This window comes from Leptidea sinapis, chromosome 4, assembly GCF_905404315.1.
Source record: "Leptidea sinapis chromosome 4, ilLepSina1.1, whole genome shotgun sequence".
NCBI lineage: Eukaryota > Metazoa > Arthropoda > Insecta > Lepidoptera > Pieridae > Leptidea > Leptidea sinapis.
The window spans coordinates 9589459-9613208 of NC_066268.1; the positions used below are offsets into that span (position 1 = coordinate 9589459).

General features: G+C 34.2%; 1 protein-coding gene across 4 annotated transcripts in view; it reads left to right on the plus strand.

The window, feature by feature from the left end:
• LOC126979685 (neurexin-1) overlaps positions 1-23750 on the plus strand; it is a 212862-nt gene that overhangs the window by 79094 nt on the left and 110018 nt on the right. For all 4 annotated transcript variants that reach the window (XM_050829128.1, XM_050829129.1, XM_050829130.1 and 1 more), the window contains exon 5: positions 4734-4875. In XM_050829128.1, the coding sequence (XP_050685085.1) occupies positions 4734-4875 (142 nt within the window). The remainder of the gene's footprint in view (positions 1-4733; positions 4876-23750) is intronic.

Genomic DNA, 23750 nt, shown 5'->3' on the forward strand with positions numbered 1-23750 from the left:
GCCACTTTTTGTGCCGCCAAGCAGTGATATACTAGCAAATTGGCTTTGCAAGCATTTCTACAATGCTCCAGGGCGAATCACATGCCATCAGATGAACGTCAAAAAACGCAAGGGGCTTAAGAGCCGCAGGCGAACATTTCAATGAATGACGCCACGAGGGTTTTTTGAACTAGTTATGTTATATTATTATGCAACGTGTCGCAATCAAAAATTTTTCTACGACTAAATAATTAATTAAATAAAACAAAAAAAAACAAATTGCAGCTTAAATGGGCGGGAAATATTCTGTATATGCCTATCTTTGGTTAGTGGTTATATTTTTACTACAAGGAATGGCAAAGGTACACATACAGCCAGCGCGGGAAATCTGAAAATTACAAAATATACCTAGCAGCATCGTGGATAAGTTGTTTTCTTAAGTTGACAGTAAAATGTTTAGTGATGTTAATTATATTAGTATTATTATTATTATTATTTGATGAACATATTTTATTATTTTATAAACCTACCATACCTATCCTAGTTGTCTGTGCCACCAAAAACTGTGCTTTTTGGCGACGAAACAATGTTTTTAAGCCATAGAGTATATACTTTTACAAAGAGTCAGGTCAAAATCAAATGCACCTACAGAATTTTTCATTGATTAGTTTTCAATGTTTTCGTACCTCTGCACTATATTTAAATATGATATATTTATTTTCTGTTCGCTTTGTTATTTGTTATTTAAGGTAATTGTTATTTTTTTTTATTTATGTATTTTCGGCACAAAATTACCCCAGACACTTCTCGCTGTTCTCGACCAGGCCGCAGCAGAAATATAAATAAAAGAATAAGCAGTCTTTTATTGCATTAAACATTATACAAAAAATTATCAAGATCTAGTCCCAGGCTGTCCGATCATTTAGATATTCAGCAGTGGAGTAATAGGATTTACGACAGAGCAATTTTTTTTTATAAAACATTTAAAAGTTATTTATAGATAATTCCTGAACAGTGGCTGGGACTTTATTATAGAAGTGTATACATTTACCCTTAAAGCTATTATGTATCTTATGAAGCTTCTAGAATTACTTACAAGCAATCCCTTATTTCTAATGTTATAATAATGAAAATCACTATTAAGAGCAAAAAGGTGACGATTTTTGTGAACGTATGTTAAATTTTCATAAATGTATTGACAATGAACAGTCATAATATTTATATCTTTAAATTTATCTTTGAGAGACTGTCTATTTTAAGACGGACCGATTTCTTTTATTATTATGGAACAAACAGTACATGAAAAGTAAACTAATTACAAACAAAAGGCGATGGCCGACTGCCAATTACAGTTTCGCACTATTAAAGGTACAACATCTATTGCTCTAATTACAATATAGTAATTATAAAGATTCTGTGTTGTGGTTCTCTGTTGTGATTGTGTGTGCGTGTATCTCACATACATACGTGCATGTGTCTTAAGTAAATATCATCTACTATACTAATAGTTGATAATCTTCATACCCGTGCCAATTATAGTACAGGGTTTTTTAACATAGTGTATAGAGTGAGTCATTGGGACATTAAAAGTGTAGTTTGCCTTATACGCGTCTTCGTGACTCTAAATTGTTTGAGTTAGATGTTAGTTCAGGGCATGATGATGAATCTGGAAGTATAATTATATATCCTTTCTAATGAAAAATAAAAAAATGGTACCTAATAGAAGGAGAAATTAAAGGACCGTGCCAGATTCTGCCCCCCCCAATTTACATCATTTACACAAAATGTAAATATTAAAAATATGATGACCATATCAAATTCAATAAATCATACACAAGTTGCCGATAAAAAAATGTAAAAAAGTAAGTCAACCCATCGTGTCGAATAATTCTTCCTATTTCTCAGGCGGCCATTTACATTACTTTCTACACATAAATGATCAATAAAACGTCTTAAATTACTAATTAGTAAAAAAAACATAAAATCCTGTTGAATATGAAATAAAAATAATGCTATTTGTTTTAAATTCATTGTAATATGTTGTTAATTATAGTATGTATATTGTATGGGAAAAATAACATCGCTTCGCGCAATTGTGAAAGGAAACGTCTTATATGTCAATACCATCATTTATCACATTTGTTCCGCTATAATTTGTTTTTTGAGTGAGCCTTACATTTCGTTAGAAGACCGGACTTAGTTGATCTCGTTTAGATTTTGTTTCTCGTAAGGATTGAAGATTCATTTAATGTACCTACGTACATTTATATATTCCGTCTTACTACTTATATATATATATATATATATTAGAGTCTAAAAGTCTAAAAATGGATGGCAACTATAGTACTAAGAATCATTTTATTACTTCAACAAGACTAAATAAGAAACTGCAAGTTTTAAAGAGTATGTTTATTTAAGGCTTATATTTGGTAATCTATATATAAAAATGAATTCCTGTTCGTTAGTCTCGCTAAAACTCGAGAACGGCTGGACTGATTTGGCAAATTTAGGTCTTGTATTATTTGTGGAACTCCAGAGAAGGTTTAAAAGGTGCATAAATAGGAAAATGCTGCTAAATTAAATAAAAACAACAAATTTGTTTTTCTTTTGATGTGTCCATACATAATTTCTATGAGAGAATTTATTGACGCACGATTTGACAGTTCTGCTGTGAAACAATTTCATTACAACAGCAGTGTGCATATTTTACGAAGTAATTTTTGATGTTATGATATATTATTGACGAATTCATATAAAAACATTATTTTATTTATTATATACAGAACAACGTCTGTCGGGTCAGCTAGTCACTTATAAAACAGCAATTAAATGCTGCACGTGGCATGCTTGTAAACGAATTCTTATAGGTGGGACAAAGCTCTATAGATTTTCTGACATTATCCTTTAAAAAAATAACACAAAACTTTATAACCTTGTGTAGTTGCTGTAAAAGTTATATTAGTGAACATTGCCATATAAATAAGTTTCGACTCTTAACTGAAACGTAAATAAAACTTCAGCCTACACATGCAGAAGAAACTTTGACATTTAAGCAAAAGTAAATAGTTTGTATGAAGTAGGCGTCATATTTAGCCTGACGCTATGCCAAGAAATAGTTTGTGGTTCGTGACCCAAGATTATTAACTCGCAACGTATTATTTGGACTAAAAGAGCGGGGTTTGATAAATTCACCGAAGAAAAAGCCTCAGTTAAATCGCTTTAATTTCCTTTTTCAAAGTGCTTTAGCAATAAAAGTGTTTCGGTTGTTTCACGAATTTTTCTATTATGTTAATATATATTTCTATTGATGTATGAAGAACGTTATAGATTATAATAGATTTTTTTTAGTTTGTATGTATATATGTAGAATGTTTTATTAGACATTACTGTTGATTATAAAAATTACCGGTCTAAGTAAAGAATGCAAATATTTTAGCGTTGATAACTTGTATCGCACGAATTTCTAGCACACGTTGTAACTTACAAGATAGTTTGATTTAATGAACTTTCGGATACAATCGAATAAAAATGTTTAACATTGAATTTGAATGAATGTTTAGTAGATATTGCGTCAGTTTTAATATCTCACATTATCAATACATCGAACTATTTCAATGTTATGATCAATACTCCTCCTAATTAATACCTAGCGTAGTGTGGGAATATCTCGATTGATTGAATTGTCAATGCCGCTGTTAATTTTACGGTAAAGTCAAGATGGCTACAAACCACAGAACAGTTTAAAGAGATGTTCTGTGATACAAACGGACTGGCATCAATAGTGCGACAATATGTTTCAAGCCGAGGCCTATTCTAGTGCTATATATAGATACAGGTTCGGTCACATGCTATATACGAGTATATCACCGTGTTAGCTGCGAGGGGGGTTCGGGTACCTTTAGAACACAGTTATCTGAAGGCCGTCCGCGCTCATACTATCTCTCTATTGCGAGGCAGTTCGGATAACTTGCTTCATTTTAGGGTTCCGTTCAAGGGTTGTTCACCCGTCCGTCTGTCTGTCTGTCAACATTATAATATTATCTCGGGAACGTGAGGAGGGATCGAGTTAAAATTAAAACTTAAATTTACAGTCTCTTAAAGATGTTAAAAACACAAACTTCTAAGTTTACGTTAACTTAGAAGATTCATATCATTCATATAATTAGTTTCATATCCATATATAAATAAAATGTATGTATAAACTACATATTACTTATTAATAAATTTAACACTAAAATATAAATATTTTTTTTTAAATAATATATTTTCTCACTTACCCTAACCAAAAAAATGTGCTTTAAATGTTTATTAAGTTATACTTAGTGTATGTAATAAAATAATATTAAATCTTGTCTTTTATAAGAAAATTTTCCAAATCTTGTTAGTTTTCTTATGTGTTAATTCAGCAAGTCAACATCTCCTGACGTAGCCTTGTGTAGTTCACCTGTACACGCGTCGAATTGGTTAAAGACAAATATTATTCAATTCAATTCAAAAATATCTTTATTCACTGTAAAACTTTACAAGTTATTTAGTGCAAGTCGGGATGATATACAAAAGTTACTATAGCATTCAAATGAGTATAACAATAATATTCATTAAAAATAAATTTAGAAACATTAATTTACTAGCGGAATTAATTGTCAAGAAAACTTACAACATTTAGATAATTATGGATTTCCCCAAAGTAACGCCTAATTAAATAATATTTAATTTTTAAGAAAATCGTATTTTAAGAATTTTCGTTGTTCCAGTCGTCTCGTATTACAAACGCCAGTGGAGACGCCTGTGAGCGACGGGACCCGTGCCAGCACGGCGGAGTCTGCATCAGCACTGATGATGGACCCGTCTGTGAGTGCAGAGATGGGGACTACGAGGGGGCCTTCTGTGAACGAGGTACTTTATTAATGAACTTCATATTGTGTTGGTTAGATGCTATTACTAATCATGACAGTAATCACGACCATCATGTTTACAAGCATCCTAACAATGAATGTAATCTAAAGGTTGATGCATCCAATATACGATCATTTATAGCAACTGTATTAACCTAAAACAAAGCAGTTGAAAAATCATTTGGACGTTTAAACAAAGATAAACTTTCAAATATTTAGAAACGTTGTTTTCATGTTGTTAGGCCAATGAGTGGAACGGACACTCGCCCAGGGAACACAAACTTCAGACTGAAATGAGTTAAAGTTACCTCCGTTAGCCTGAGTGGCATGACGTGGCCCTGTTAGCTCCGCACACTTCACCCTAACTGGCTTCAACTAAATTTACGAGTTATTTCATCATTTTGTACAACTCAGCCTCGATGCCAATTTTATTTTGTCCTGTTATTTATTTCTTTTATAAAACCGCTTAGCGAAAATTGATAACGTAGTTGTACATTTTTTTTTCGTAATAGAGCATTAAAATGTCAATAAAATATCGGTGTGTGTAAACCACACATTAATGCTGGATTGTATTATATAAACTTTTATAGTTAAGGTTTAAGACAAATTCAATGTTAGCAGAATTGTTGACTACAAAAATAACAATAATCGAAACTAGAATTAGATTAATTAATTAGACTGTAAAACAATAGGCAATTATTTTCATACTTTTAGTGTATATTATATCTATTGTTTTGGAATAGTGTTTTTGAAGTCGGTTGTTTTTTTGTTTATTTTTTTTTGATTTTTAGTGAATGTGAACTATACCAATGCTCTTATTAACATTGCAATTTTATTACAGACAGTGAGAAATACTGCCACGATTCGGTTGGCGTGATATTGAGTTATTCGTAAATTTGTCGCGCACATACTTTTAGCAAATCAAATACTTTTATGGTTTTCTCATGGTTGCCATAGGCAGATCTGGATCAAATTACAATGGCACCACACGGGAAGCACCAGCTTTCAAATAAAACAAGATTATTAAAATCGGATCACCCAGTCCAAAGTTTTGAGGTTACAAACATAAAAACAAAATACCTGAATACATGAATTGAGAACCTCCTCCTTTTTTGAAGTCGGTTAAATTTTTTATAAATAAACAAATTATTGCATCCTGCTACCAATCTTCAAAACGGATGAACCAATCTTCACTAGCTCATAATTTAAAATAAGGATTGTCAGTTTTTTTTTATGGAATAGGAGGACAAACGAGCGTACGGGTCACCTGGTGTTAAGTGAACACCGCCGCCCACATTCTCTTGCAACACCAGAGGAATCACAAGAGCGTTGCCGGCCTTTAAGGAAGGTGTACGCGCTTTTTTTGAAGGTACCCATGTCATATCGTCCCGGAAACACCGCACAAGGAAGCTCATTCCACAGCTTTGTAGTACGAGGGAGAAAGCTCCTTGAAAACCGCACTGTGGAGGACCGCCACACATCCAGATGGAGGGGATGATATCCTAACTTGTGGCGTGTCGTGCGAAGGGAAGTCGTTATTTCGTTTTCAACGTAAATGTAATCTACTAGGAAAAGTTACCGCCGGACACACATTTATATAAACCTGTTCGAGCCTTACAATACCAATGTACTAGGGTAGCATGTTGAGTAGCAGGTTGTTGCTTTGTTGAGTGCCAAGGTCGAGGTTCGAGGGCGGACTGTCGAGTAGGAACTTATTAATTGGCATGAACTATGATACTTAGTATTTCTGTAAAGGTATTTTATATTAGAGAATTTAATTATTTATTGAATTGTGCTCCCTATTTCTTATTTTAATTATTTACTAATTGCTCCAATAGGGTGAGCACCAAATCATTTTCTTAATAAGTAATACAGATATCTTTTAGATGTCACCCCAATTATATGTGCAAATCTAAATGAAATATTGAAACGGACATAAACAGAGCATTATTATATACGTTTCGGTAATATTAAAACTTTAATATAAAAAATATAACAAAAAACAACCGACTTCAAAAACCAAAACAAAACAATAGATATAATGTGCACTAAAAAGTTTAAAGATAATTGCGTATTTTTATACAATATAATTAATTAATCTAATTCTAGTTACGATTATTGTAATTTTTGGAATCGGTGTCCTTCCGCCGCAACCCCCTCGCGCGTCTCGTCTCCTCATGACTCAAGCACATCTCACCTATAACTATGTACTCGTATCTTAACAGTAACAAACCTATCTTGGATGACACCGACTCCAAAAATTATAATAATCGTAACTAGAATTAGAAATTGTTATTTTTATTGATAATAATATATCATTTGCTCAAACTCTAAATATAGTATTTTACTGGTAGCGTTTCAGCAATAAGCCGCCATATTCCAGTTAATGTGACGTCAATAGCCGTCATAAACCGAGGCACAGGCGGGCGACGCTCTCAACAATATATTTGTCGGTGAATTACGACGGTTATATATAAATAATTTCTTTTTCATAGTAATTCGAGATAGTTTAAGTAAAAGACCAACCTGAATGAATTGGGGTCAACTGTTCACACTAGCGATGAAATGATTTGATTTGAAACGCTTCACAAAACAAGCTAAGGCGTGTCGTAACGCGATCCACCGCCGCTCAAACCACACTGGGTCTGAAGACTCATGATAGTCAAATAGTCAGATCGTAGTGCTACCGACACAGTTATTTACAACAGAATGAAACAGTTACCTGATTCCGACTCAAATGTCTTTTTATAAAATAGGATGTAAAAGTCGTTTATTGTACATAAAAATCAACCACCCATTTGAAAATGACGGATGATGTCCAGGTGGAATGACCTTAGTGTAAAGGCACGGGGAAGGCGCTGGTGTGGGACGTAGTACTATCTTCTCGCCTCAATAGAGCTACTGGTAACCCAAGCGCTGGCAGCCATTTCGGTCAACGCATCAGCCTAGCTATCCAAGGCGGAAATGCTGCCAGTATTCTTGGTACGCTTCCCCGTAACGGTAGTTTTTATTTAATGTAATTATAGTATTGTAAATATATTTGTAAGATTTGTTTTGTTTGAATAAATAACTAAGTATTCGAAAAGATATTAATTTAAAATTACGAAACATTAAAAAATAATAATTTAAGCGCGTAAAGCGGTAAATGTACAAGGTGTACATCAAACATTATTTTGCATAATTCACATTCCTTATTTTTCGTGACGCTTTGAAAACCTTTCAGTTTGGCGTGACCATGGAATAATTCAAGTTAAAGTTTAGTTACAATTTAAATTAAATAAATAGTATTTTATTTTAATACGATATTATATTTTATACAGTTCCCTGCAAGAATAACGAATACTTACTTGAAATCACAATTTCGTGATTTCTTTCTAGCTTCGTGTATTTCGATGGATCGAAAGCAATCTAGGAGGTCGTAGATTTTGCGTGCTTTGCATACACTTCGGATTATCGACTTTTCCATTCACTCGCTTCGTAGAATTTTATTGCAAAACGTTAAAATGGCCACACAATGATTGCAGTTTAAAATATATTTAGATCGGTTTACATCATTTTTTAAAACTGGTAACGAAATATTTAACCTTCATGCGGCTACTTCATATACATCTTCAGCTTCGGTTTTAATTTGATTCAATACTGTATTTCCAGAAGTTATGAATTTCAATGAAATAAAAGCTACTTTAATCTGTATTTATTTAAAATTTTCAAAACTGTATTCCTCACTTTGCGAGCTTTGATGGCAAGTACTGTGATAATGGACACCTTCCTGTGAATGTTACCAGCTGTTCAACTACTAGTCGTAGTATGATCCTATCTACCACCAACCGATCCCACAACTTAAGTATCGGAGCTAATTTTTCTTACAAAAGTAGACCGTTCACATCGAGTTTCTTTTTTCTCTGTTGTCGAACCTAATAATTATTTTGAAAGTCTGCAGTGACACAGTTGCTGCGAATATTGATTTTCCTTTTTGAGAATCCAATTAACTTTCAGAACCTTTGTAATTTTATCAAAATACACCAGCCAACAAAAGCAATCGATGAATGCAAAACTGTTAAGTAAGCAAATAGTTGAGTGCTGTCAATATCAGTCCATTCTTTATCATACATGCGTCTACCCTCAATACGATCGAAATAATACCATCAAAACGTACCAAACAGGAGCCAAATATGATTCAAAGCTTGTAATTTCTACTTCTGTGATTCTAGAGGATGTATAAGGTGTTAATCCTGGCATCAAGTTGATAATATTTTCCCTCCAAGCTGTTCCCTGACTGTTTCCAAATGTTTTTTTAATGTGTTAGTTAGTTAGCCATTCTTTGACGTCATTATTTTGATGGGAAAAAGTGGAGTTTCACCCTCACCAGAACTGCTGTCCAATGAAACAGCTTCCTCAATATGATCAAATTATGAACACAATTCCTACTCATCCGACATCGTCGGAAGTCGTTTAGAAGAAAATAATCTCACTATCTCTCTTATTCAAATAGGATATAATTAGTTCAATCTTCAAACTAACAGATACATTTACTATAAGACTATAACAGGGCTTTAAGAAGAACGTATAATATCAATGGTCAAATTCTAGCCGAGGATCGTGAACGTATAAAAATTGTAGGTCGACAGATAAAAGATATTTATATAAAATTATAAACTTAATATATTAAGCTCAAATGTTGGTAAGAGTTATGCAACATCAAATCTCAAAAGAGATTAGCTATAGAACAAACTACGTTTCGTTCCTTAAATGGGTTCAAATTGACCCGAAGAGCTTATGAAGGTTAAAACTTTAGGGAAAATTTACATCTACTTAGTAACAGGAATAAGATAAATACTAAGTTTACGTTCGTTACAAGCTGCAGCCGAAATAAAGAAAATAAAACTGGACATTTGTGAGTCTTACTCGCTCACCGAGAGCTCATTTTTTTATGACTTTATTAAAAATATTTTCAGATTATTCCCTATACTTATAGTATATGTGTATAAGACGGTATATCTTACCGAATTTCATAGTCTTAGGTCAGTCGAAAATATCTAGAAATGTAGATATGTATAATGTGTATGTGATACCTCCACGCGTTCTCGAGATAGACGGTCTTGACAGTCTATCTGGATGGACCATGGTTGGTTCCAATATTTGTTTTATTATATTTATCTCAGTTAATGTTACTGGGTTATTAGGGATTTGGCCTTTCATATTTAAATCATGTTATACAAATAAATGAATGACTATTTGCATTTTATCTTTCTAATACACACAGATAACTGAATGAACACAATATAAGTCTTTTACCTCATATTTAAGTAACAACAGACATTATTCATTTCTTTTATTAAATTGGAACAAAATTACAACAGATAATCTTTAAACATACAGATATAAAATGGTGATATGATTTATAAAACAGTTTGAACTGAAGAGATAATTATATAAAAAGAGATTAATAAAATGAATGCAACTATGTAATATGCAATAACTAGGCAGCTACGTAAACCCATAAAAGGCATTTATTTTCTCAAAATTGATTTCTTTTTGATGTTACTTCTAACCAACGCTTCGGAAAAAAACTGCACTCTGAGAGAGAAGAAGCGGCGCAAGAAACTCCCCAGCTTTCTCTTTTGCGCTCTTTTTGGATAAAATATATACACCTAAAATTGCTGAAGAATTTGCCGTTTAAAAATCTAAATATCTTGTAAACCATTGATAAGTTAAAGTAAATGGTATCACTGAATAGGGCAATAATAAATAAATGCACGAATAACTCCGACCCCCGCAGCTCCAATAAATGACACTTGAATTTCCGAACGCGTCGGCCGCGCCATTCTATGTATCCACAACGCGAAATGGCGGCCCGGAAATGATGCCAACTGTCAACTGTCGCCCGGATTCTTGTCCCAATACCCACAATGCTGGTCATATTTTACTGTCATGCTATTGTCAAAATATTCTCATAAGTAGTAGCTTAACCTTACTTAACTTTAGTAACTTTTTTAACACATGCAATGTATTCAGTCTCTTGTCATTCAACAACTGGGCAACAGCTGGTATTCATAGGAGCAGACAACGGTTATACGAACTATATAGTGAGAGATCATCATGTAATCATTATGTATCTTTTCTTGCATATGTGAAAAAATATTCAAAATTATTTAAGAAAGTATGTACTATGGCTAAGTCAATGCATATTAGAGAAATAATTAAAAATGCTTCAAATAAAATAAAAATGACTTGGAAAGCTATTAACTGGGAATCTGGAAGAGCGAAAGACTGGAAGTTAGAATATAATCTAATAATAAACAATACAAAAATCCACATTGAGCAGGAAGTAGCTTCTGCTTTTGAGATTTTTTTTTCTGACATTCTAGTTTCCATCTCAAGCACCCTTGACTCCTCCACCAGTGTTGCCCAGTCACTTCTTTTGGAAAATGTTAAGGAATGTTAACAAAATTTCAAATTCAGTGATGTTAGCCCAGCAGAAATAATTTGGCTTTACTAGGGGATGCTCCACTACGGATGCAGGTGTTGAACTCATCAGGAATATTTTTGAGCCCTGGGAGGAATCACAGAATGCACTTGGTATCTTCTGTGATTTATCTAAGGCTTTCGATTGTGTTCAACATTCAACACTGGTCAGAAAGCTATGTCACTATGGTATGAGAGGATCTGCAGTCGATCTTCTGATCTCATATTTAAATAATAGGATTCAGAGGGTCGAGGTGAATGGCAGGAGATCTCCTGGGACTCCTCTCGGTATGGGGGTACCACAAGGGTCTATTCTTGGACCCTTCCTCTTCCTAATTTATATAAATGATCTACCTAACCTTGTAGAAACACAAGGTGGTATTGTTTGCGGATGACACTTCACTTATATTCAAAGTGAAACGAAGCCAAGTTTTATATGACGAAGTAAACAATGCTCTATCTGACATCGTGTACTGGTTTAGCGCCAATAACTTATTGTTAAATAGTCATAAAACCAAATATATTAAATTTACCGCGCCAAATGTCAAAAATGTAGTTGCGAATATTTTATTAAATGGAGAGGTGGTAAAACCAGTGGAATCTGCTGTATTTCTTGGCATTACTCTTGATTCCAAATTGCAGTGGGGCCCCCACATTGAAGGATTAGCGAATAGACTTAGTTCTGCATATGCGGCTAAGAAAATTAAACGGTTAACTGACATAGATACGGTGCGATTAGTATACTTTAGTTATTTTCATATTATTATGTCCTATGGTATTTTGTTATGGGGCAGTGCGGCCGATATTAATACCATCTTTGTGCTACAGAAGAGGGCTATTCGCGCGATTTATAACCTAGGTCCTAAAAATTCATTAAGAGAAAAATTTAAAGAAATAAACAATTTGACTGTTGCTTCTCAATACATTTTTGTTCTGTATATTCATAAGCACATTGAGGAATTTTCTAGAAACTGTGACATTCATAATGTTAACACGAGGAACAAACATAAACTTGTTATGCCTACTACTCGGTTGGGTCGAATTAGTAAGTGTTTTGTTGGGCGATGTATATGCTTCTACAATATGATCCCAGAACATGTACAAAACAAATGTGTTAAGAAATTTAAAATAATTTTTAAAAAACGTTTGTGTGGGAAAGGTTACTATAGCATAAACGATTTTCTTAATGACACTACGGACTGGGAATAAAGCGAACACCCTCAGGCTCTTTAATTATAATTGTTTATTGTACGATATCGCAATGTAAGCCCGCTGAGTTTCTTGCGCCCATTCTTCTCAGGTCTGAGGCAGTCTCTTTTGAATGGGTGGTAGTTTTTGATGTTCAATAAGTGATTTTAAATCCTATTTTGAATAAAAATATTTGAATTTGAATTGAGAAATTAAAAAGAAATACATTCCTGAGGTAAAAATTACTCATAAGGATATATACATAAAAAAACCTCAACCATACTAATGAAGGGTAGACCTTCTCTATCATGCAATTTTAATGAATATTTGGTGGGCCTATGGACTTGCCTCCATTACCTTATGCTGACTCATAATATTATTGATTTAAGCTACACATGACCACAGTTTAGCTGTAGGTGGTAGAAAATTTGTATAGAATGTTGCTGTAGGTTATAGTATGTATTGTATATATTTCTGTTCTTCGGACTCCTGGCGCGAGAGTGAGTCCATTGAGCGCCTTGTCGTGCAGGGCAAAGAGAAGGGCACCAGAGGGTGAGGAATATCACCCATACGATGAACCGACCAAATTAAGTCTGCTGTAGGTATGAACATCCATTGAATGAGTGTAAAAGACTGTCGGCCAGCAGGATAAGGCGGTGAATGCTCGTGAGGCGAAAAAACATATGCCCCAAAAGATGTGACTTCGTGATGACCACGAGCGCTCTGCCAAGAGTGTAACGAAGAAGAAGAAGATATTTCTGTATGTCGTTGGTTTATTGAGCGATGTTCACTTCCGTGGTCAACGGAGACCACTAGTTTGCCCTCTAAAATCTTGATATGCTTAGTAAGCCACTGCCAGAAACTCTTTATTAGATTACCTATTTGGACCAGTTCCTTAGAGACATGGGGTCTTTCTACATCTTCCTCCGCATCTTAATCTACATCTATCAGAAATTGTTCAGCCGAATATCACCACTCAACATTGCGATATATAACTTAATCTTATGCTAACTACGTTATTGTTTGTGATTCTTACCTTTCAATATGTTTTTCAAGAAAATTATTACCTCGCACAACCATTTATATGTGTTGTTCATATGATATCAACTGATATGGAGAGGCCAAAGTTAAGATTAGGGCACACTGTCACTTCAAGGGTGGCCAACGGATCTTTAGACGTCTGGTCCAGGATCCACATAAATAAACTTTGGAATAAAAAATCCGTTCTTCGCTTTCCAAAAATTTTAAGAACGAGAGCAAAGATAATTTGTCATGTTCATTGTGACCTTAAGTTACACATTCACGCAACGCTATCGTCTTTTTAAAACAAGAAGCGAATGCGCCTTTTACAAACGATACATAATTTATATAATTTGGTCCCATTATATTATTCACAGTAATCGTGTTTAACAACTCTTCTCTTCGTTTTCGCAACTCTTCTATTAGTAATCGTGTTTCGTTTCAGAACCTCCATCTACATAAACTTGACCTAGTATTATTATAAAAATGGTTATTAATCATGCTCCTAGGATATAATCTTTTGCATTATTATTTGTGACTATTGCTTTCTTTTCAATAAGCCATCATCATATTGAGATTTTCTTACTCAGAATATTTTGAGAGGCTTACCAAGGTATTTGACCCGTATATTGGGGCTCTCATTTGATAAATTATATGAATGTTCACATTATTCCGCAGTGGTTTTAGGACGATATTACTAGAATAATCTTTAAAAATATGTGTATGCTTTAAGGGCGTTCAAGTGATCCTCTCTGATGTTGCAATCAAGTACGGGCAGCTGTGATCGCTTACTGTTAGGCGACACCCGTTCTCTTACACTCAGGAGGTGGAGAAATATGTGCATGTAGAAAGATATGAACAACAAAACAGGACATAATCTGAATTCCAACAATTACTGAATAACTATTAAATCTCTACTTTTAAACCTTGACGCCAAAAATGGGGGGTGAAGTTTGATGTATCTATCTGTTTATATTTCTGTCTGTGTCGTAACTACCGTACCAAGTATAATGTTTAAAAAAACAAAAAGCACGTTATAATTAAAATTTAAAAAACCAAAATTAATAAGATTTTGATATCAGTTCAATACCATGTCCATCACAAGAACCACGGAAATAAATTGCGCTCAGAGAGAAGGAAGAGCTCAATTAAAAGTGAACGTATTTTTTTATTTATTGTAATTTATACAATACTGCACAAAAGTTATTGCAAAGATAGCCATAATGTAATCAAATTAATAAAGCCCTATTGTGGCATATTTTTTAAACATAAGTTACCCATTATGTAGGTTGGCTGTTGCTAATGGGTGTCAAGTTTTTTCCCACTTATTAGTGGAGCTAGACATAGCCCCAAACTATTCCTCCAATATTCATGTCAACTGTCCTTTATAAGCGGAGTGTAAGACACAATAGAAGTGAATTACGTAACAACCCGCATTCTGATAAAATATTCAAAATGCAATCGATCGCGTCGTTTCGGAAATAGATTTGCTTCAGTCACTTTATTGAACATTCTTTTGTTTTCAGCTTTAGTTGATTAACTTTTGTAGTTCAAATAATAAGCCTGTGTTCTTATTCAACACTTTTTTTTTAAAATGACTGAAATGAGAATTTTAATGAGAGAGTGAACTGTTTGAAATAAGAATCTTAAAATTGCTATGGAAAATATTTATACTCGTATTTTAATTTACAGTTACTATGTCCTAAAAATGTTAGAAATTGGTACAAAAATTATGATATGAGATATTTTTATTTTACACTTTTTGGTTAATGTAATATATTTCACCGGTCGCGCTACGGTGGTGTCCGTAAGCTACCAAACTAGACACCATATAGACAACTGAGTCATGACGCGTCCGAGCTGGTCGCGTCACCAAACGGACACCAGGTGAGTGACTCCATATAGAACTGTATATATTTTGTTGGTAACGTCGGTCGGTTGCACCACCGTGGTGCCCCGGTTAAATATAGTGCGAAGTGTTGCACCTCATGAATTTTCAATACAGAGTTACGATGCTAACTGTATCACCGTTGCCGGCGGTACCAACGGCTCATCACCAGATTGGTTCGATTGTACTTATTCCTTGAGAACATTAGGTTTGTTTTAGTTGTTTAACTATCTTATTAACAAAATGTTCTTGTGGTTCTGTGCGCATATACTTGATTTGTTCTTGAAAAACAAAAACCGTACAAATTTGAGGAGTTATCTCATTTTCACATAGATTCTTCTTCTTATGTCCAAGTTCAGCGTCAGACTGAAAAAAAAAAGCACTTAGCCCATGGGGTCAATTGTTTTTTATGACACTTCAAAGTTCTACGTACGCAACGAAAATGAAATTAGGTCGAAAAGATTTTAGAGCGATGATTTTTTATGTTCTATAAGTTCTCTCACTCCGCAAGACTGTGCCGTCTGTCGTCCGACACATCTTCAAAATGCTTTTGGGAGAGAAGCACCTTGCTTGAGCACCGTGAAGCGATGGTTTACTGAATTTGAGAGAGGTCGGGTTTCTTTTCATGACGAATTTCGTGAAGGGCGACCTTCAACTGCCGTCAACAGAAATAATGTGGCTACTGTTAAGCGGCTAATTGAAGAAACCCCGCGGATTTCCAATGAGACAATTCGAGGACTATTGGGGATTGGTATCAGCCAAATTTAGAAAATTTTACACGAAGAATGCAAAGTTCGGAAACTTTGTTGTCGTTGGATCCCTGGATGAACTTGACAGCGGAGCAGAAGTGGGCTCGCGTGGAGCGGTGCTCACAGATGCTAATGAAATACGACCACGGACATTCTAATGCTGTTTATGACATTGTCACAGGAGATGAAACGCGGATTTTTATTATATTATTATTATATATATTGTTTTGAACCCGAAAAAAAACTTCATGACAACAAAAAAACAACAGAAAAACAATCTTGTGAATGGGTGTTTGAAAATGAGAACAGGCGAACAAAAGTGAGACGGGCGAGAAACGTTGGTCAAAAATGATCGCATTTTTTTCGCAGCTACGGGTCTGATCTGCTCAATTTCACTTGAAGATCAAAAGAGTGTTAATCCCGAGTGGTATTCAACCATTTGTTTACCCAGGGTGTTAAAAATAGTTCGCGAAAGACGACCAAAAAAGCGCCTTCTCCTACATGATGGCTTGAAATTTTTGAGTGAAACTTTTTTCATATTTCTTTCTTTTGTTGTCTTTCAGTTGTTTTTTTTTATTCAGCTAAGATAAGATGGATATTGAAAGATATAGTGAAAGCCGATCCGAGCCAAACTACCCAGCAATTAACGGCATGGTTTAACATTATCTACCAACAATATTGCCTCATTAATATGAAAAGTCAAGGTTTGCATAAGAGGTGTTTTAAATTAAATTTTTAGTTATTTGATACTTTTCAGTTTTTGAAGTCGGTTATTTTAAACGTATTTTTTTTTTGGTAGTTTGGTCAATTTTCTATGTGATAAAATGTTTTCTTCTCAGGAGGCAGTACCAAATGCTTTCACACAGTTTGTCGAATCTAGATCTATCGCAAAGGCTTATTTTTTATGGAATAGGAGGACAAACGAGCGTACGTGTCACGTGGTGTTAAGTGATCACCGCCGCCCACAATCTCTGGCAACACCAGATGAATCGCAGGAGCGTTGCCGGCCTCTAAGGAAGGTGTACGCGCTTTTTTTTGAAGGTACCCATGTGGTATCGTCCCGGAAGCACCGCTCAAGGAAGCTCATTCCACAGCTTTGTGGTACGTGGAAGAAAGCTCCTTGAAAACCGCACTGTGGAGCACTGCCACACATCCAGATGATGGGGATGATATCCTAACTTGTGGCGTGTCGTGCGAAGATAGAATTCGGCGGCAGGAATCAGGTTAAACAGCTTTTCGGAACACTCCCCGTGATAAATGCGGTAGAAGACACACAATTGGGCGACATCTCTACGCAACGCCAAGTGATCCAGCCGTTCACAAAGCACTGGGTCCCCGACAATTCGAGCTGTTGAGCTGACCTTCTAGTTGACCTTCCTATTATTAGATGGCAGCAATGTATAGATAATAATGGCAATTATTTTGACTAAATCAATATGTCAAGTGAATTTCAATTTTTCAGTACAAATCGTCAATTTCATACTTTAACCCCTGATATGATCGCCAAATATCTCGTAGTATCGTCACTATTACACTGATTGTGACATTACCCGTAGTTGTATGTATCGATTGATGTTCTTCTTGTTTTTGGTACTCATTAATTACAATCCTACCAAGCCGGATAATAACTTTTCCTAACCGTAACTTAACCAGATTGTCTTATAGAAGAAAACAGGTCATCTGTTTTCAGTTACAAAAAGTTCCTAATTAAATATCTTTGTTAGCGGAGTCCTATAACTAACTACTGCTGACTTACAATTAATGTGTTCTGGATTCTTGAGAGGGAAGCGACGGTTACTCAAGTAATAAGAGTAATAGTAACCGTGTTTCAACCTTATTTTAAAATATTTAAAATAAGGAAACAAAACAAATTTATATTGCTCTCCAGTAATAGTAGATTTAAGATTTTAAAATAAAACATGTATTTAGTAAAGTAATGTTGTGCCTACCTATAATTTAAGTATATTTAAATTATTTTATTATATTTGTTAAATTTTCAGTGCATAAGTTAGTAAATTGTATTATTTGCTTAAGCCTTTCTACATAAATAAATAAAATTATCGTCGACGTGCGGCTCCGATTGAGTTAACGTAATTGGGAAATATTCAGAGATATTATAAAGAAGAGAATAATACAGGAGATTATAAATCAATAACACAACGTGTACAAGATTGGAACTTAACGTTAAAGATTTTAAAATTGGATTAACAGTACCGCGGGAGGCTTAGGAGGTAGGTAAGAAAGGTCAAGCAGCAATGTGCAAGAATTATTGGTATTGGATTGCATCCTGAGTGGCAGGGCGTATCCGCGTATCACATGCAAACTGGTGAAAGTCTTGTTAATTTCGATAAATTTTCTCTTAATAGTTACTTAGAACCCAATCACGTAATATAATCATCTAGACACGCTATCGCCTATTAAAAGGTCGTTAAAAATATCCGAGCGGCGTTGTATATACGTAAACAATAACTTATACAGATGATATTAAAATATTCATTCAAATTAATACAAAAAATAATGTTCAAAGTATATTGTATACGCTCATTAGAAGTAGTAACACTACGTCACGCGCTACACGGACGTGAACACGAGTCAAGAACATTTTGCTTTGGCAATTTGAATGTATTTAGCAGAATGATTAAAAACGTCATGTTACGACATTCCATCCTATTTATGTTTGGATATGCTGTTATTTAGACAGTTGCTTACTGAACACTTTGTCATTGCGTGACTTTAGTTTCAAAGCGCGGTCGAAACGCAACTGAACGAAAACTGCTTAATAGACGCGTAGGCAGAGTTTTGCTTCAGACAATTTTTGAACGGAATTGTTAGTCTAGTTGTTTATTGTACGTTAATGTTAAAACAGAATAAACATCGTGAACAGCTCTCTTGTGAAAAGACCATGGAATTTCATGAATAGACGGAAATTTGCAACTCTATACAAAGTGAGATCTGCTCAAATAAATTTAAACTTAGGACGCTAAAAAGCAGAACGTTAAATAATGTGTCGTAAAAATAAGAAAAATAAATCTTAGTGACTTCGAGCAAGTTACATAAAAGTGTAAAGTTTGTTATTTTGTTGGAGGATGAAATCTGTTCATTTTAACACGCTTATATTAGTTTTGTATGTATGTATGTAACGAAATCTTCAAATGTGATTCTCACCCACTTTAAAACATCGGATTGAAGTGAACTTTGCTGTCTTATCAAGTACTGATGTCAATGTTATAATCTAACGGCCGTTTTCAATAACCTTTCTATCCTTAGTTTAACTTACTAGAGGTAAGATTAATCTATCCTTTTACGCTTACTTACATTCCAATAATCTATGGACATAAAGCATTGGACTATAACTATACTGGACATAAATATGGATAGATAAGATATTATCAATAAACGGTGACAGCGACTTATCCGTAACTAGAGATACGTTATTGAAAACGGCCGTAATAATTTGTCATACTTTTATGATCTTGCTAGGTTTGTCTATTTCTATGTAACAAAATCTTTGAACGTGATGTCTGACTCCTGTATCGTCGGATGACAATTTATAAATGTATTTAGTCTGTCCCATTTTGTATCATGATCTTCAGAATTAGTGAATTTTTCATGTTGAAGCCTAGTACTGTCAGTAGTGGTATTGTCTGTGTGCGCACACGAAAAAGTCCGGGACGATACGACATAGATCCCTTCGAAAAAACCGCGTACACCTTACCTTAAGCTGGCAACGCTCCTGCATCTCCTCCTCCCTTGCAAACCACACAAAAAAACAGCAAGAGAATATGGGTGGCGGTGATTCCTTAAGACTAGGTGTACCGTTCGCTCGTTTGTCCTCCTTTTCCATAAAAATGGTCGAAAATTGCCATTGTATTATTACTGTAAAATCAAAAATAAATATTATCTAAAACATCTGAAAAACTCGCTCTAAGGGAAAACCAAACAAAACCATAAGGTGTGATTAACAAAAACAAACCTGGGGTGAATGAAACTTTCTTCAATGCTCTATAACATCCAAAAATGAAAAGAGCTGAAAATGAATAAAAGTAAAAGGAAATTGAAAACGGGCAGTTTCCGAGTGGTAACCTACAATAATTAAATCTGTCATGTTCTAAAATGGAATTTCCAATTAAACGAGGAAGTATGAAACGCGAAAGTTCTCTCAAACATTCCATTTTGCTGACGCGTCATAATTGTACAAGATATTAATGTGTGACCCAGTCGTTTTATTTATACATTGATGTTGAAGGAAGTCGAGATTTACTTCATCTTATTGGAATGTTGTATTTTTTTTAATCGGGCAATTTTTTTTTGTTTAAGTCATTGCTATCTAAGTCTAATCTTTACATATAATACTTTCTCAAAGGTTTTGGTGGGAACGTGATAGCTATACCTATAGGTCCGAGTAAACTGTTCTGTTGATAAAAAAATTATTAACATTACTATATAATATGGTATACTAATAAGTCAGACAAGGACGACCTTAGAATGTTTCATATTTAATGATAACGTTAGTTTCTTTCTGTGTTACTGTGTGCAGACTAGAGTCACCTAATATAAGTTTAATCGTACATTAAATTTAACTCAATATACTTAGTCTGGCCATACATACTGCTACAATTAAAAATAAACAAAATATTACATTTAAAATTGGAATCTGTCATTTTTATATGATTGTTCATTGAGTCTTTCATTTTGGCACCAATACATTGTACAATATTTTGCAATATTAAAATGGAGTGGGGTGATAAAGAGAACCAAATCGCTGTGATTGCATTAAACAAAGTAGGTAAGGTGCTAAATGCTATTTTTAAAACTCTCCATACGCTTGGTGTTAGTAAAAGTTTTTGTGTACCGGGCTATTAATAGGTACACCACCACCTTCGCACGACACGCCACAAATTAGGATATCATCCCCACCATCTGGATGTGTGGCGGTCCTCCACAGTGCGGTTTTCTAGGAGCTTTCTTCCACGTACTACAAAGCTGTGGAATGAGCTTCCTTGTGCGGTGTTTCCAATACGACATGGGTATCTTCAAAAAAAGCGCGTACACCTTCCTTAAAGGCCGGCAACGCTCTTGTGATTCCTCTGGTGTAGCAAGAGAATGTGGACGGCGGTGATCACTTAACACCAGGTGACCCGTACGCTCGTTTGTCCTCCTATTCCATAAAAAAAAAAACAATGAGACCTTTTCTGTTTGTGACAGAAAAAGATCTGACCGTCCACGTAGTGTTCGTTTGAAAAAGGTGGTTAAAGCAGTAAGGGAAAGAATTCGAAGAAATCCTGGCCGAAAGCAAACGATTTTATCTCGGGAGATGAAGTTAGCACATAGAACCATGTCGCCTATTTCAAAAGATGACTTAGGACTTGCAGCCTACAAAAGACGATCTGTTCATTCCTTAACTGATAATTTAAAAAAGAATTGGGGTGGTAAAATCGAAACAGCTACTGAAGCGGTACGCAAATGAGAAGACTGGTCGTCGTCTAGTCTCGATATTAATCCGCTGGATCATGATTTATGGTCAGATTTAGAGGGTACGGCTTGCTCTTAGCGCCATGATAATTTGGAGTCCCTAAAACAATCCGTACGATTGGCAGTGAATAATTTTCCCATGGAAAGAGTGCGTGCTTCTATTGATAACTGGCCAAAACGTTTAAAAGAGTGTATTACAGCCAATGGAGACCACTTCGAATCAGCATTTTATATTTTAAATTGTTTTACATTTTTGTATTAAACTAACACACTGTAAAAGTAATAATTGTTATTTGCAATACAAAATTTATTTTCTTTGTTTCAGTATTAACGGCAAGACTAGGTATATAGAAATGAAGGCGAGGAAATGATAGAAAAATATTAGTTAATATGATAAATATATGATATCTATTACGATTCTCTATTATTTTTCGATCATGTCGGTCATTTTTTATTAGTTTTATCATAGCTTTGAAACACGCTGTTTGGACTTTTATTAACTATAAAGCAGTAATTATTTTCATCGTATACTTTTAATATTGGAATATTAATTTCATAAACCATTGGTTCATGTAAGGTAACAAATTTACCGGGATTTGAATTTTATTTGTGTTTAGCATTTAGTAGATTTCATGTATTATTTTCATAATATGTTTTCTTTGCAAACCAAATTAATCATATACAATATAAATTGATCCCAAATACACACTGACCCACACACACTTCATTATACCTCTCACACATTACTTATCACTCACAACACACCCAACGCACACATATATCTTATTTCTTAGTATACATACTTCTTAGATATACTTCTCTGTAATTAGAATATGTTTGATTGTCTGTAAATAATTTAATCTATATATATAAAAATGAATTGCTGGTCGTTAGTCTCGCTAAAACTCGAGAACGGCTGGACCGATTTGGCTAGTTTTGGTCTTGAATTATTTGTGGAAGTCCAGGGAAGGTTTAAAAGGTAAATAAATAGGAAAATGCTGCTAAATTAAATAAAACAACAAATTTGTTTTTCCATGTCCATACATAATTTCTATGACAGAATTTATTGACGCACGGTTTGACAGTTCTTATGTGAAACAATTTCATTACGACAGCAGGGTGCATATTTTACGAAGTAATTCTTGATGTTATGATATATTATTTACAAATTCATTAAAAACAGTATTTTATTTATTAAAAAAACAGTATTTTATTTATAATGTACAGAACAGCGTCTGTCGGGTCAGCTAGTATGTAATATAAATAATGTATTAATAAGCTGTGGAAAAGCGGAATCTTTTAACACACACTAACAAGGCGCTATAGTGCTTAAAAGGAGGATCCAATTATGAATATTGATTTATGTACATACTTGATAAAGATAATAAACATTTTGTATTTTTGTATTTTGATGAAATAAATATAATGAAGTATATAATAAATAATACGTTAAATTAATAAAAAGAAATGCCATAATATGACACAACACACTAAGTTACCAAAAATACCTTACGTTGGTATAAATCTGTAAATTATGTTACAATATTTAGACATGTTAAAAAGGTTTGCTTGTTTTACATATTTGTTTTTGTTTTCGTACGCGCCATGGAAATTAATTTGAAATTTGACGCGGACAATCTCTGGGGTGAACTGTGTAGAAGATCTTCAGACGATATCATTAATCTTCTTTTGTTTCCCTATTCTCGTTGTAAATGGGTCATATGGTTTTTGTTATGTCGCATGGCGGTCCAACATTTTGAATTTGAACCGGACCATGAGTGAGTGCCGATTTGGCAAAATATTATTTCGAATGCATAATGTTGTTGTTAAGATGTTATGATAAAAATTTGGGTTTCAATTGAAAGAAAATATTTAAAAAATTATTATACTTATATAAATTTAAACAAAATAATCAACTATAATAATTGTAAGCAGAGGAGGTATTTAGTGAGAATTGCATGATTGATGTTGTGACCTATATATTTATTGATGACCATAACCATGGGTGTGTCGTTAAATTTAAACAATGACTTTAGTTTACCGTTTAAGGCGCTATAGTCTTAAAAAGTAACTTTTTGAAAATCTACTTAAAAT